Genomic DNA, 13930 nt, shown 5'->3' with positions numbered 1-13930 from the left:
AGGAGCAACCTAAACTATGCACTGGTGCACTAGTAGGAGTGCAATCCCCTCCAGAACAGGACCTCTGACTCATTGGGATATATATCCAACCACACTGGGGGGGGGTTTAAATGCACAGATTTGGATATTCCAGCGGGACGTGCTCTACAGTCATAACTAACTTGTTCCATTAGCTGCAATGTTACGTAGGAGCAACTAACTTTAGCTGGATTGGAGCCCATGGGTTGTATCCAACAATGTTGCTGAGCAGGGAGTAAGGTTTTCATGTGCAGAATAGGGCAATAAGTTGTTTTTTTAGCAATTTCTACCTCTCCCCCTCCAAACCTCTGCACCATATTTATGGAAGGTTAGGGGGCTGCAGGGATGGGTGGGATAATTGCCCCAAATTGCCAAAATCCCCTTTCTGCTGGTAGCAGTCTTCTGTTAGCTGAACACCACCGCTGGATATACAGTAACCCAATGTGCATAAATGGTCACGAACCAATCCCTATGTCCCTATATCCAGCAAATTATCTCTTACCACTTGGGATATCTGAGTGCTATCTAACATTATGCAGACAAATGGGTGTCCAGATAAAAGAAGCATTTTATACATCAAGTTGAATCCATAGGTCTACGTCTGGAGAAGGGGCAAAGAGTATTTAGACAATCATAAAATACGAATCATAAGGGTTCAGACTATCATGTTGTATTGATAAAGCCTTGGAAATATTTAGGAATGAGTGCTTAGATTCTGGATTAAAATAATTTCCACTTGCAATATTTAACCAGCCACTAATTCTGATTTCCGGCTGCAGAGCAGCCTCTCATTATTTGCTATAATGTTTTAATGGGTAGAGCAACAAGGGATTTCCCAGACTGGCCCCCAAAATATAGCGATTATTTTTCTTGCTCAACAGCCCTAAACCAAAAGACACTAATCATTGTTCTCATTCTCTCATCCCTGGCATGTTGGCTCGCTAATCAACTTGAATTCACATGAATTAAATAAAATTCTTGCCCCCCTTAATATGTTCGTTTTCAACGCTTCTCAAACATTCACATGGAAACAACTCTAGCGTAAATATCCCAGAACAAATGGCTGTATATTATACAGGAGGGAGCAGTTGGGCTGCCAGACTGGGAATGCACTAGGCCATCTGGCCCAGGCAGTCGCTCCAAAATCCTCAGCTTTGTTTTCACCCCCAGACTCCAAACAACACATTTTCCACTGTGATGAGTTTACATTTTCCCAAACACACAGGTCCTGATCATGCATGCAAATTTCAGACTTCTGCATTCTTCTCCGTATGAGGAAATTAAAATCACCTGCACTTTCTGACATGCAACCAAAGGAACACTGAAGCTGCTGGAACCTGGCTCGATTGCAAACTTTCTTTCTTGCGTTTTCAAAGGCGCATTGTGCTCAATAGCTCAGATTCTGCAGAGTTCTTTTCTGAATGAATTCATAATATTTTAATCGCCTATGTGCCAGCCACAGAACCACGCAATATGCTGAGCAGAGAGCTGATTGAATACCTGTGTGCATTGGCACAGCAGGATCGGAGCAAAAATGGAAAACTACATATGTACCATGTGCATCATGCTCAGCGGCAGGGAGGGGAGGGAACAGACATCTTTAGAGTTATTTGAAACAATGTTTGATATAGCATCTAGAATGCCTTACATGGGGGAAAGTTCTGCAGGAAACAGCTCTACTTATTTCTACGAAGTGCATTAGGACTGAACTGTGAGAAGATCTGCTCTCAGCACTGAAGAGAACTTAACGTTGTTCAGTGAAGGGTATTTTTTATCAGGTTGCATACATGTATATTTACATGCACATCATTCCAGAGCTGAGAAGCACCCATGGCATCCAGCTTTACATTGCCAATACATCCAATGTCAAGTGCAATATAGACACATAAAACACAACATGATACATGCACACACTTGAAGGCCTGACCAATGTTAAAACTTCTGGGACAAATTCACATGTTCGGGGCAAGGGAAGTAAGATTGGGTGTTTGCTTATATGCATGCAGAGACAAAATCAATGCCCATAAGCCTAAATCAGCTCTCACTGAAGACCAGCTGGGGTAAGCTGTGTCACTATACCAGGACCCAAGTCTAATTTCTTAGGCAGCATCAGAGACTGCTAAATATAGGCAAGCAGTTGCATGCAGGTACTGTCCCATTTAAGCCAACAATGGCTTATTCATGAGTAACTATTTCAAGATTTCTACCCAAAATATACCCTTGTCTATTCTTAGGCTTTAGGGTCTTTTTAAAAAAAAAACCATACAGATGAAGTTGGGATAATATCCATGACTCATAAAACACTATTACGACCTGCTTTATTTTTTTAAAAAGCAATATCTCAAGCCCAGCATCTGTCCATGACTTTCATACAGAGAGTCTCAAGCATCCAGACATTTAAACAAAGAAATAATAATAATAATAATACAATTGAATGAAAGTGATTGCAATCACTGTAGATAATAAACCATCTATTAAAGTTTATTTTTCTGAATTAAATGATCAGTTCAGTTACCTACATGCTTATGTCAATATCACTATAGATTTAAACCACCCTTTCCCTTCAATGGTGTCTCTTCACTGACACATTCCTAGAGGCAAAGGGGACAACCTATTTCTTCATTAACCTTTTCAGATATATTTTTTTTAAAAAAAAATATTTGCAACAAATGTCTTTGAAACAGTGACTGCCTTGTAGGACAGTCATTGTTGACGAAGGCACGTGCGCAAGTCTCCCGCTGACGCCACCCCATTAAGGCATGCATGCTCCTGCCACAGTTTCATTTCGGAGTCATCACTCCATTATCCAATTTGTTCTGAGTCGTGTGTACTGGAATACTGCCCCTCTAAGTAGGTTGACAATATATGTTTAACTTGCATTAAAGATTAAAGATTTTTTTTTTCCAACCAGGCTTTGCACAATTTAATTACAAGCTGAAAGTTACTCGGGAATCTCCTATATATTATGCACACTCTGCGCTAAACCGCTAGCGATGTCTCCACATTTGGACACGTTGGCAAGCCCTGTGTAGCACTGACCTTCCTTCCTTGATTAACTAGCGCACAGGCTTCAAGACCTCCCAAGCAAATTTGTTTCGAGCAGAAATTTAGCAAGCGTCTTTGCTTTCCAGAAATAATAATCAGATCACCACACACACAAAAACTGATACAGCCACTGATTATATTTAAAGGCACATGTGCCACTTCTGAGCACATTCATGGGCCTAACAAGGAAGCAAATAACACAACACACTTGTATCCACCAGCTTGCTATTTTCTACATTCACATCCAGAAGAGGCTTCTTAATATAGTTCTGTAGCAACATTCTCCCTCAGATCTTGGTTCTGTCCATGTTATTTGTCAGTGATACTCTTCGATCCCACCCCAAACTCAAAAAAAGATACTGTATTTTTTCCTCACTGCAGATTTAGATACAGAAGTGGGTGGGAGAATTGAGACATCCTCCAAAGGTGATTATAGCCTGTAATATCTATATTATAAATGCTACAAAGGCTGCAATCCTGCATTCAGGCTGCTTAAATCTCACCATCGCATTTAAGCGAAGGATGGCAGACTATTCACCTTTTATTTTCTTAAGAAAACTCACAGATGATTTGACAACAATGCAATCATAAGCAAAGTGCCTTGTTAAAGGAAAGTGCTTTAAAGCTATAGAAACTCAAATAGTCGCTTTCCACCAGGGGATCATAATTATGAAAGGTGGAAACATCATCTCTTACATGACTGTAATACAAAAGCTGTTCAATTATAATATTTAATGGTATTTTTGTAACAATTCCTCATGAAATACACAAGACACACCCCAAAGCACTGTGAGGGCTTCTGCCAATTTAAATATGAGCTCACAGATCCATTTTCAGCCAATTCTGTTCACCACTTTTTCGAGACTTGCTGTTAGAGAATTGTTCCTGTTTTTGTTTCAGCCCTTGCGACAGACTCTTTCAAAAGAGTATCTTTCAATTAGCTGTATCTGAATGATGGAATTGTCTAACATAATTACTTCATTTTCTTTCTTTCTTTTTCTTTCTATTGTAAGACAGCCATCAATAGCAGGAAAAGATGTTTAGGGACCATCAAAGACAGTGTTCTAAAACAAACTCAGCACTTTGACCTTTCTGGTTTGGTGTCAAAAAGCCACCAAAAACAAAGCCAAGCAATAAAAGTTTTTGAAGGCAGAATTTGAAACACCCAGAAACTGGTTTATAAATGTGTGCAAATGTTGGAGATTTTGTCTGGCCTTTTTAAAGTGGAGCAACCCCTCCTACACAATAAACCCAACTTTTTAATAGACAAACAAAACTTGAATAAGTCTATATACCTCAACTGATTACTTTCAAATAATTAACATGAATGCTAATCAGATCTGATTTTAAAGTCTTTTAATTTTAGATTTTTTTTAAAAAAAAGAAATGTTTTTAATTAAATCATAGCACAAAAATATTGCGATTTGGGGAGGCAAAATTCTTGCCTCCTGTTTTGGTTTTCTCTCTGTGTGTAGCCTTTTACCTGCAAACACAATTGCTTGGCTTTGAGTATGTACACATACACACACACACTTGAGAGTTCCGAAGCAAATGTCATACTCAAAATTAGCCTGCATCACAGGAACAGCTCCCCATATTACAAATTAAAACTAGGCTTGTATTTGAACGTAGCATTTCTAAAACAGTCACTTAACCTCCCGGCATACATTTCACTGCCTAGTTATACAGCTGCAAAGCTCTAATGAGTTAATCGCTGTCCCCCCTCCCCGCACCCCAAAAAAACAACCACCAAAAAACACTAGCAATGTCATTGCAAATAAGAGAAGGATAAATATTTGCTACACTGGCTGGTTGCTGTTTTTGCGTGGCTGTGTTTGTTTTCTATTTCTTTTCATTCGTATAATTAAAGTGAGTTGGGGGCGGGGGAGAGAAGAATCCTGTGATCTGAACGCCTTCAGGGAGTAGGAAGCCGCACGTTATTTATTTATTTCAAACAGCAACTGTGCCTAATTAAAACTTCGGATTTGGGGGGAGACAAAATTAATCTCTGTGTGTGTGACAAATAACATTGCCCTCCCCGCCTCTCCTCCTCCTCCTCCTCCTTCTGGCCGCAACCCGATCTCAGTTCCTTATTTGGCCCTGGCCCATTAGAGAGGTTGGCGAGGAGGCTGTGACGGCGATCCTGTACCTTTAAGGCGGCGGCGCCTTCACCCCGCCCTGGCTCCCGGCCAATCTAAAACAGGGAGCAGGAGGCGCTTTGCCCGTCGCAGCCAAACGCCGATTCCAAAGCGCTCTTTCGCCTGAGCTGCGCGCGGCTTGCTCTGGGCTCTGCAGCCGCAGGCGCGCTTTCCTTTCCAAGCGGATGGACTTCATCCCTCGCTCGCAGAGGCGAGATCTCCGTCACCTCATCGCTCCTGCTTTAGGAGGACTTTCCCCCTTTCTGTGCTCTAACCGTTAGGACTGCTGGCTCTCTCCTCTACCTTGACTTTTAAGTGGCTAGGAATTTGGAGTAGGAAATGTGAGGGTGGGGAAAAGAGAGAGAAATCCTTCGCACCTAATGCGCCCCAATAGCAACTGTCCGCTCTTAACAGAATCATAGAATTGGAAAGGGGCCTCAGGATCATCTAGTCCAACCCCTCGCAATGCAGGAATATATATAGCTGTCCCGTACAGGGATCGAACCAGAAGATGAGGCCCGTTTGAAAACTCTGGCCGATGTTAGAAAATATCCTCCGGCTCTCGCCCAAGAAACCAGGTCTTTGTGGGACTGGTTTGGATAGGAGTTTATCAACTTCACCCGGCCGTGCAAAGCCAGGATCCGCGGGCAGACAGTTGGAACAAAGGTCTATCGAGCCAAGGGGGGTTTACTTCGGGGTAAACTTGGCCAGGACAGCAAAGGGGCTGAAATGGAATTGGTATCTTGGGGTGGGGAGAGGAGAAAAACCCAACCCCCTCTCCCCCTAATTTGCTGATCTGTGTCAAGTTGCCCGAGCGGCTGCGCCTCCCCCCAGGAAGAGGGACTGAGCTGCACGGCCTGTCGCAGCGTGCACACAAAAGCAGTCGCACGTTACGCGCCTTGACCTCACCTCACTCGGCGCGCTCCCCGCGTCGATCGCCGGCTCCGCAATTCTGGGGACGCACACAGGCAACCAACCAACTGGTCCCCCCCAGCCAGCCCCCAGTCTCAGCTTCCTGAAACCCGCGGCGAACCGAACCAAACGCGTTGCCTGCGCGCCCCCTCCAACCACCCGACACAGCTTGATCTCTCCGAGGGAGAAAGTATACAGGCACGAATTAAGACGGGAGGAACTTACTTGTTTTGTCATGGAGTCGATTAAGCGGACATAAAAATCCTGTTCTGTTCTGATCCCTACGAGCAGGAGAGGGGGGATGGGGAGGGGGGAAGAGAAATAAATTAATGAAGAGCGTCGTTACGATAAATAATGCAGAAAATGACAAAATGGACAGATCGGTGTTTTCTTGAACTTCAGTTACTCGGCTGCAGTGGCGTAGCGTGGGTTGTCACCACCCGGGGCAAGGCAAGTAATTTGCACCCCCTAACCCGTGGATTTGCGCCCCCTAACCCTAACCCCCAGATGTTGCGCCCGGTGCGGCCGGCCCCCCCTGCACCCCCCACGCTACGCCACTGCTCGGCTGTCCAGGAGCAAGAGGGAAGGGCCTTGGAACCGATTGTCATAATAATCACCATTATTGCTACTGTTATTTATTGTCATCATTACGAAGCACAACCCTAAAAATTTTTGGGGGGATGGATCACGAAAATAACAAGGACGTAAGCATTCCGAAAAGCAAGTGAACCCGGGTTCAAATTCCTTGTCACTCCAGCATGCACACAAACACTTCGAAGACACCCCTCCCTTCTTTTTTTGGATGGCGCGTGTTCCGGTGTCCCTTTGCCCTCATCGGTCCCAGTCTGACTTGTCATCCCGCCTTAACCCCCACCCCACCCCACCCCAGCGCATATATATTATAAGGGAGAGTGGAGGCGAAAATAGAGTTTTCCCTCTTTTCCTTGAGTTTGACTGCATGGTCGTAGACAAGATTTTTTTGGAGGGTAGGCCTTTTATTAGGGGAGCAGGGCTTTGGGGGACAGAACCTCCGTTTACTATGTATTTTTATTGATTTATATTGATTTGGAGGGGGGCAGCTGCCCCTCCCTGCTCCGCCTTGGCTGCCTCCACGTTTGACTGACCAAAGTGAAACGTTGTGTCTGGTGAGCTGGAAACATGCAAAGCGAAAGCAGTCGCCACGTGGGGAAGGAAAGAGAATCTGTCCTGCCTTATGGGACTACTGGAGAGGTGGCCTTTTCCCTTTTCTTTTCCTCTGATCCATTTCCCCCCTAAAGCATCCCCTCCCCGGCTTCTAACTTCCAGGAGTAAACAGTTCACTTGAGCCAGGGAGCTCCCTAGAGCTTTCAAGCCGCCGCGAGCTGTCAGGGTTGGGCCGAGCCAGGAAAGGGGCTCACCATTGCTGTAGAGGAGCTGCAGCCGGTAATGGATCCCGTTGTTCGTCTTCTCGCTGTTGGCTTCCTGAATGGAAAAGGGGCGCACACATATAAGAACGATCGCAGACCACCGGGACGCTCCAAACCCACTCTGCGCTTTTCTTTACTTTGTTCTTAGTTTCTACACACAAACACACACACACACATCCCGCTTTCTTTCTTTTTTCTTTTTCCCATTCAAGCGGGGATTTAGCTTGAAGCACTTAACCAAAAGTGCCAAAAGGAAGAGAGAGAAGCCTGGGGCAGGGCTGCAACCGAAGGGAAGCCCACGAGGGAAGCCCAGGGATGGAGGGGACACGCCTTGATGTCACGAAGACAATCGACGGGGTGGGGGCGTTGTAGTGGCATGAAGTTGTCAAACTGGCTCAATTGGGGTGGAGGTTCTGAGGGGATAAAGGGACCCTGCGAGCGTTTGGAAGGCGAATCGTCTGGTAGGGATTTTGCAAAAGCAATGTTATGCCCCCGCTCCCAACAGCGTGCAAAATAGTTGCAAAGCTAAATTTCAGGCATGGAGGTGTGGAATTGCGCTCCCTCCCTCTCTCTTTCTCTCTGGTGATGGGCTGTGCAAGGGGTGGGGGAGGGTAATTCGCAGGTGAGGCAGTCGGAGCCTCTTCACCACCCACCCGCCCCGTACTTCACACGTTCACTTACTTTCTCCTTCTCCACGAAGCCCACGAAGGCGGTGCGCTCGATCTCCACCGGCTGCCCCTGCCGGTCGTACAGAGCCAGCACGAAGTGGAAGAAGTTCGATTTCCTCAAGTTGGAAGGCGGCTGCTTCTCGAAATGAGCCCGGGCCAGGCCCACCCCGCTGCAGCCAAAGACACACACCGTTAGAGAGCCCCGAGACGGTCCCAAGACCCTCTTAACTCCCATCTCCAAGGGGCTCTCTCTCCCACATGCCACCTCTGCCCGCCTTGCTGGTCACCGTCGCTGGAGTTAGGGCACTAGACGCCACGGAGTAAGGGGCGCCGGGGCTAGCGAGCCGAAAAGTCCCGGCCCAGGGTCCCGCACGGCTTTCTAAAATGCCCAGCAAGTGTTCGGGTCACAGCTAAAGGGCCCTCACCCACGTCCATTTCAGGCCTGGTCCTCCTATTCTCCAGCAGAAAATTCTGTGAAACTCACTAGCCCGAAGGAGAAACCAGGGCAGGTGGCTCAGTCCTACAGGGGAGGCAAACTTATTGATTCACCTATTTTGTTGCCTTTCTTTTTTCCTTCCTTTCTTTTTTTCTTTCTTTCTCTCCCGTGTTGGAGCGCCTGGCTCCTAGGAGCCAGAAAGAAAGAAACAATGCTCTCCAAAGTGATTATGATTCTATTTTTTTATGAAACATTTATTTTGCTCCTGAAACACCCCCCTCCACCCACAAACCTTCTATTTCCACTTTGTAAAGCTCAGGTTGAATTATAGATTGCTTTAAGCTGCCCGAGATAGCTGAGCTTCGCTTTCCCAGCGCTGTTCTTTCGCAGTCCCCTCCGCTCTGGCCTCAGCTGTCAGGGAAACCCGCCATGTGCCTTATCTTTCCGCCCGAGCTTTTAAGAGCGCCTCTGGCTCCATCGCCTCTCCGGTTCTTTGCGGTGGGAACCATCCCGCCACAGGCTGCCTAGGAAAACTTTAAACATTTCAACCTTTGGGTTGTCCCTGCAGAACTGCAGAACTTTCCCTTCCTCAGAGGGGCATTTTTCCTGGGGGTGGTACGGGGCAGAGAAGGATGGACGTGAAATACAGCCGAACATGACAGTTAAAACCGAGAGTTGGCTCTTGGTTCCGGATCCGTCTTAGCAAATGCGCCCCAGGCTGCAATCCGAACCGGGGCTGGCTTGGAGGCGAGTCCCACGGCAATAATTCGGACTTGCTTCCGCGCAAACACTGACAGCAAGAGGGGTGTGTGAAAGAGAAAGATTTACAGATGTCCGGGACAGAGGCTTTGCAGAATGCAATGCTGTGGAGGGCGGGAAGAGCATCCGCGGAGGAGGAGGGTGACTACCAATAAATATTGCAAAGGTTTTGCAGAAGGGACACACACAGGCGTCTAGCGTTGTGCATCTAGAAAAAGTTCATTGCCTGTTGCAACTCACACAAAAAAATCGAGGCTTTGGGAGGAAACGGGGGTCAATTTGCATTAGTGCTTATATCTTCTGGAGGGTTATGCTGGGGAAGGAAGAGCGTTGCGCCTATTAATGTAGCTTTTTTGAGAGATGAAGAGACGGTTATGAGACTGGGGGCATCGGAAGAGTAAACCTATTGTGAAAACCATTTTGGGGGGGAGGAGGGGAAATGGAAAGTGTGAGCGAGAGACAGAGAAAGATGTGTTTGCCCAACTAGGAAGGAAGAGCCAACGCGCGTAAAGACGCCGCTGACAAGGCGCTTGCAACAACAAAAAGTGCCCCCAGCGCAAAAGTCCTGCAGGCAAAAAGTCGGCTGCGGGGAGCTGGTGTTGCTGGAGAGGTAGCCTGCCGAGACAAGAAGAGAGAGGAGGGCAAGGCAAGGGGAGCGAGGGATGCTGCGCCAGCGCCTACGTACCTCTGCGCGGCCGTGTTTGCATCCAGGACGCCGGCGCCCTGCATCCAGGTCCTGACCGCGTTCATGCCCGCGCCGAGGGGCTCTTCCTTCATGCTGCTCCCACTCCGCTGAATGCTTTCCTGGATCCCAAACATGAATTAAAAGCAACCAGGACCCTCCCTTCTTCTTAAAAAATAGTAATAATATAGATCTAAGAGAGAGAGAACGACAACAACACAAAACACAACAACAAAGAATAGTGTTGATGATAATAAATCGCCAGGGAGTGTGTTTTTTTTCTTGCTTGCTTTCTCTCTCTCTCTTTCTCGCTCTTTGCTTTGCTTTCTTTCTTTTTCTCTGGAACCGCTGCTGGAATCAAAGCAAATCAGAGAAAATCAAACACAGACATTGAAAGGGAGAAGCAGCAGCAGCAGCGGGGGAGGAAAAACAAAACGAGCGAGAATCCAGAGGGGGACCGAAATCGCCCTCCCCCGGGGTTGGCCGCGGATGCTCTTGGCTTGGCTGGTGGCGAGCTGGTTCTTGTCGAGGCTGCGTGGCGGAGTGGCCTTTGGAGGAGAAGAATAACAACAATAATATTTTTTTAAAAAAATGATGATGAAGATGACGACGATCGTTTGTTCGCTGGCCGGGATCGCGCCAGAAGCCGGAGGACGAAGGCGCCGTCCCCGTTCCGCGCCGAAGTCACCCTCCTTGGGATCGCCGGAGAAAGAAGGCAGTTTAAGAAACAATAGGATCGACTGGAGCAGCGGCGGCTTTTGCTGCGGCGGCGGCGGCGCCCTTGGCTACCTCAAGTGTCATTTTCCAGTGACAAGAGAGCGGCAAGTTTGCTGCCTCCCGCGCGCTCTTCTTTCTGGTGCCTTTTCTTCCTGGCTTTTCTTTCCCTCCAGCAAAAGATCTTTTCCCCCTCTTTTTTTAATATGTATATATTAATATATATATTTGCTTTTTTTTCTTTCTCCGGAGCTCCTCTGGCTCCTCTCTCTCTCTCCTGCCTTTCTTCCCCAGCGCAGGAAGCTGCCTGGCTGGCTGGCTGGCTGGCTGGCTGGCTGCTGGAGAGAGCGAGAGAGGAAGACACGCCGGCAAAGGTAAGGAGCAGGAGCAGCAGCAGCAGCAGCAGCAGCCTCCGCGGGTGGACGGCGATCCTCTTGGCTTCTTCCCTCCCCCCTTCTTCCCTCCCCCCACGCGCTCGAACCGGAGTGATTTGCAGTCTTTCCCAATGGAATCCGCTCCGACTCTCCCCGCAGCCAAACACGAGCGCAGCAGCCCCAGCGGGCAGGGGGCGGGGCCCGGGCCGGGCCCGGCACCGCCCTCTCCATTTGCATAGCGTCACAACTTCCTCGGCCGCGCCGCGGCTCGCCAATGGGCGGCGAGGAACTCCGAGGTGCGTCGCGCGGCGGGCCGGGGGGATACGCCCCGCTCATTAGCATCGCCCCGCCCCGCTCGCCTCGCCGGGAAAAGACCGGAGAAAGTTGCCAGCCAGGGCGCGAGAGCCGCGGGCGGCGAGGAGAAGGAAGGAAGGGAGGAAGGAAGGAAGGGGAAAAGGGGACAGGATCGGGTTGGGAAGAGGCAGGATCGGAGTGGAAAGGCGCAAATGCAGGCGGAGAGCAGCGCGCTGGCTCTCCGGCAGCAGCCTCGTGGTGTTGTTTTTGTTTTAAGACGCGTGGAAGTTCGGGCTGGCGAGGCGCGCCGTCCAGCAACTGATTGCTCGCTCTTGGCCATCGCTAAACCAAAGGTGGCTGCAGTTTGGGTTTCTTTTTCCCTCTCCAGCACATCGAGTTAAATATTTCCAATATAGCAGCTTCCCCCAAGTTCCCACCCGATCGAAAGAGGCGAGTTTGCCCTCCAGGTTTCGCGTGAAATGGGCACAGGGACCAAGGTCCTTCTTCCCGCTGCCTCGACGATTCGTCCACCGCTCGTCCCAAAGTTACGTGCCCAAGGTGCAGGTGGGGTTACTTTCGTGCTGTGCAGCCCTTCAGCCAACCACAAAAAAAATAAAATTAAAAATTAAAAAAGAGGAACGTCCTCCAATGCTGTTGTTGTTGCTGTTGCGGGCCACAGTGACAGGCTCTTCCGACTGGATGCAACCCCCACCATCCTTTCCATAATGGAGACGATTTTGTGAGCACAGCTGTCACCCACCACCAAGCTGGTGTTCCTCTTTTAAAAAAAAGAGCAGATGATCCGTCCGCATTGTTAATTTTACTCTCACGACCGATTGTACAGTTCCCCCCCTCACCCCATCATCGAGAGATTCGTGGGATTTGTTTCTAATTTATAGTCGGACGAGGTCATAAGGCAGATGCCTGCAAAAAAACCGAAACAAAAGCACCCACACAAAATATGCCTTGTGTTTTTTAAAATAAGAACCCGTCGTTCGGAGTCTTCATTGCGCAGATAGCTCAGCGCGTTATTATTATTATTATTATTATTATTATTATTATTATTATGTCTCTCTCGTCCTCCCTTATTTCTTTTCACGTGGCCTCCACATAGTAGAAGTCACTCTCCGACGAGGAAGTGCCACTTCTCGCCCCACCAAGGGCATAAAAATTATTATTTCTTTTCTCCTTTACCAATAAACCAAGGGCGCATCAGTTTAAAAAGTGCCTAATGGGCTCATTTTATCCCTCTTTCAAATCAAGGAAGGTCGGGTAATTCTTTTTTAGGATGGGGAGTGGTGGGGCAGAATGGAGAAAGGACTCTTTCCTGAAAGAAAAGAGTTTCACTTCAGTTTAGAACGATTTCCATTAGAATGGTGATGGTTTTTCATTCTTGTAATCCGGAGTCTTGGAAACACGTGTCGCAAATAGGACGCTGTGGTTCAAATGGACGGGGTTAGCGGCGATGGGTTTTTTAAAATTAATATATATATATATATATACACACAAGCCCACTATTTTCTTTTTCTTGCTTGGTTTGTTCCGAGAAAGAGAAGACGACGAAGACAGTTGAAAGAAACTCAGTGATGCATGCACACGAGCGCCACACGTGTAACACGTATCTTTGTGGCACGCACAAACGCTCTCAAGAACCACCCCTCTCTCTCCAGAGAGAGAGAGAGAGAGAGAGAGAGAGAGAGAGAGAGAGAGAGAGAGAGAGAGAGAGAGATTACATACCCATACACGCACACTCTGCAACATTTCCGCTGCAAGCAGCGTTCTGGAACCGACTCAAATTCTGGAGCTGACTTAAGTCTCCGTGCGTCAAAACTCTCCCCGCGTTCCCTTTCCTTCCTCTCTCGATCGCCTTGATCGCCAAGTGCCAGAGCCTCCCGCTTTCTCGTACTTGACGTCTAGCGGGACATCTTCGTGCGTGCCCCCTAACTGCTTATCTTCCCTAAAAGTGATCTAGCCCTCCGCCCCAAACCTCTCCATGCGTGTCGGATTCTCCCCAAAGAGCAACTTCTCATCAGCGGTGCTAGCATATGGAGAGGGGCACTTTGACAAGCCTGGTCAGCCTTTTTATAATAACGTGGCGCAAAAACAAACGCTTTATCCTCCCAGGGTAAATCAACTGATCGTTAGGAAGTTGCAGCCAGAGACTTGACTTGTTCTTTTCTCTTTTCATGCCCAAAGACTGCGGGCTTGGTATCCTCTCCCAGCCCTTCTCGCAAAGAAGACTTTTATATGGGAGAAACTTTAAAACTAAATTCAGGGTGGCTTTCTCCGACTTTCCTTCTTTCTTTTTGTCCGTGTCTACACATGTAAATCTGCACAGGTGTTGCACCGACGTTGTTCACGCCTGCAAAAACATGCAAATAATGTGGTTCTAACACCTTGTATTGCAGCGTATTGATAAAGAGACTCTTTCAAAATTCACTTGCCTCAATATGCAGATAATATAACAGATGATTATAGATAGAC

General features: G+C 47.8%; 2 protein-coding genes across 10 annotated transcripts in view; both read right to left on the bottom strand.

Annotated features, from left to right (window-relative positions):
- The window catches only part of EBF1 (EBF transcription factor 1), a 373513-nt gene extending 362206 nt beyond the window's left edge, over positions 1 to 11307 (bottom strand). For all 8 annotated transcript variants that reach the window (XM_083603866.1, XM_083603870.1, XM_083603867.1 and 5 more), the window contains exons 1-4: positions 10068 to 11307; positions 8201 to 8357; positions 7511 to 7574; positions 6339 to 6394 (exon numbers count right to left, since the gene is read on the bottom strand). In XM_083603866.1, the coding sequence (XP_083459992.1) occupies positions 6339 to 6394; positions 7511 to 7574; positions 8201 to 8357; positions 10068 to 10201 (411 nt within the window). In that variant the 5' untranslated portion in view covers positions 10202 to 11307. The remainder of the gene's footprint in view (positions 1 to 6338; positions 6395 to 7510; positions 7575 to 8200; positions 8358 to 10067) is intronic.
- LOC310758022 (ovomucoid-like) overlaps positions 1 to 13930 on the bottom strand; it is a 317611-nt gene that overhangs the window by 140538 nt on the left and 163143 nt on the right. The gene's annotated exons all lie outside the window — the stretch shown is intronic.

This window comes from Podarcis filfolensis (assembly GCF_964270895.1).
Source record: "Podarcis filfolensis genome assembly, chromosome: 2".
Taxonomy (NCBI): Eukaryota; Metazoa; Chordata; class Lepidosauria; order Squamata; family Lacertidae; genus Podarcis; species Podarcis filfolensis.
Note: the sequence above shows the minus strand (reverse complement) of the source record. Positions and strands in the feature narration are given on the sequence as shown.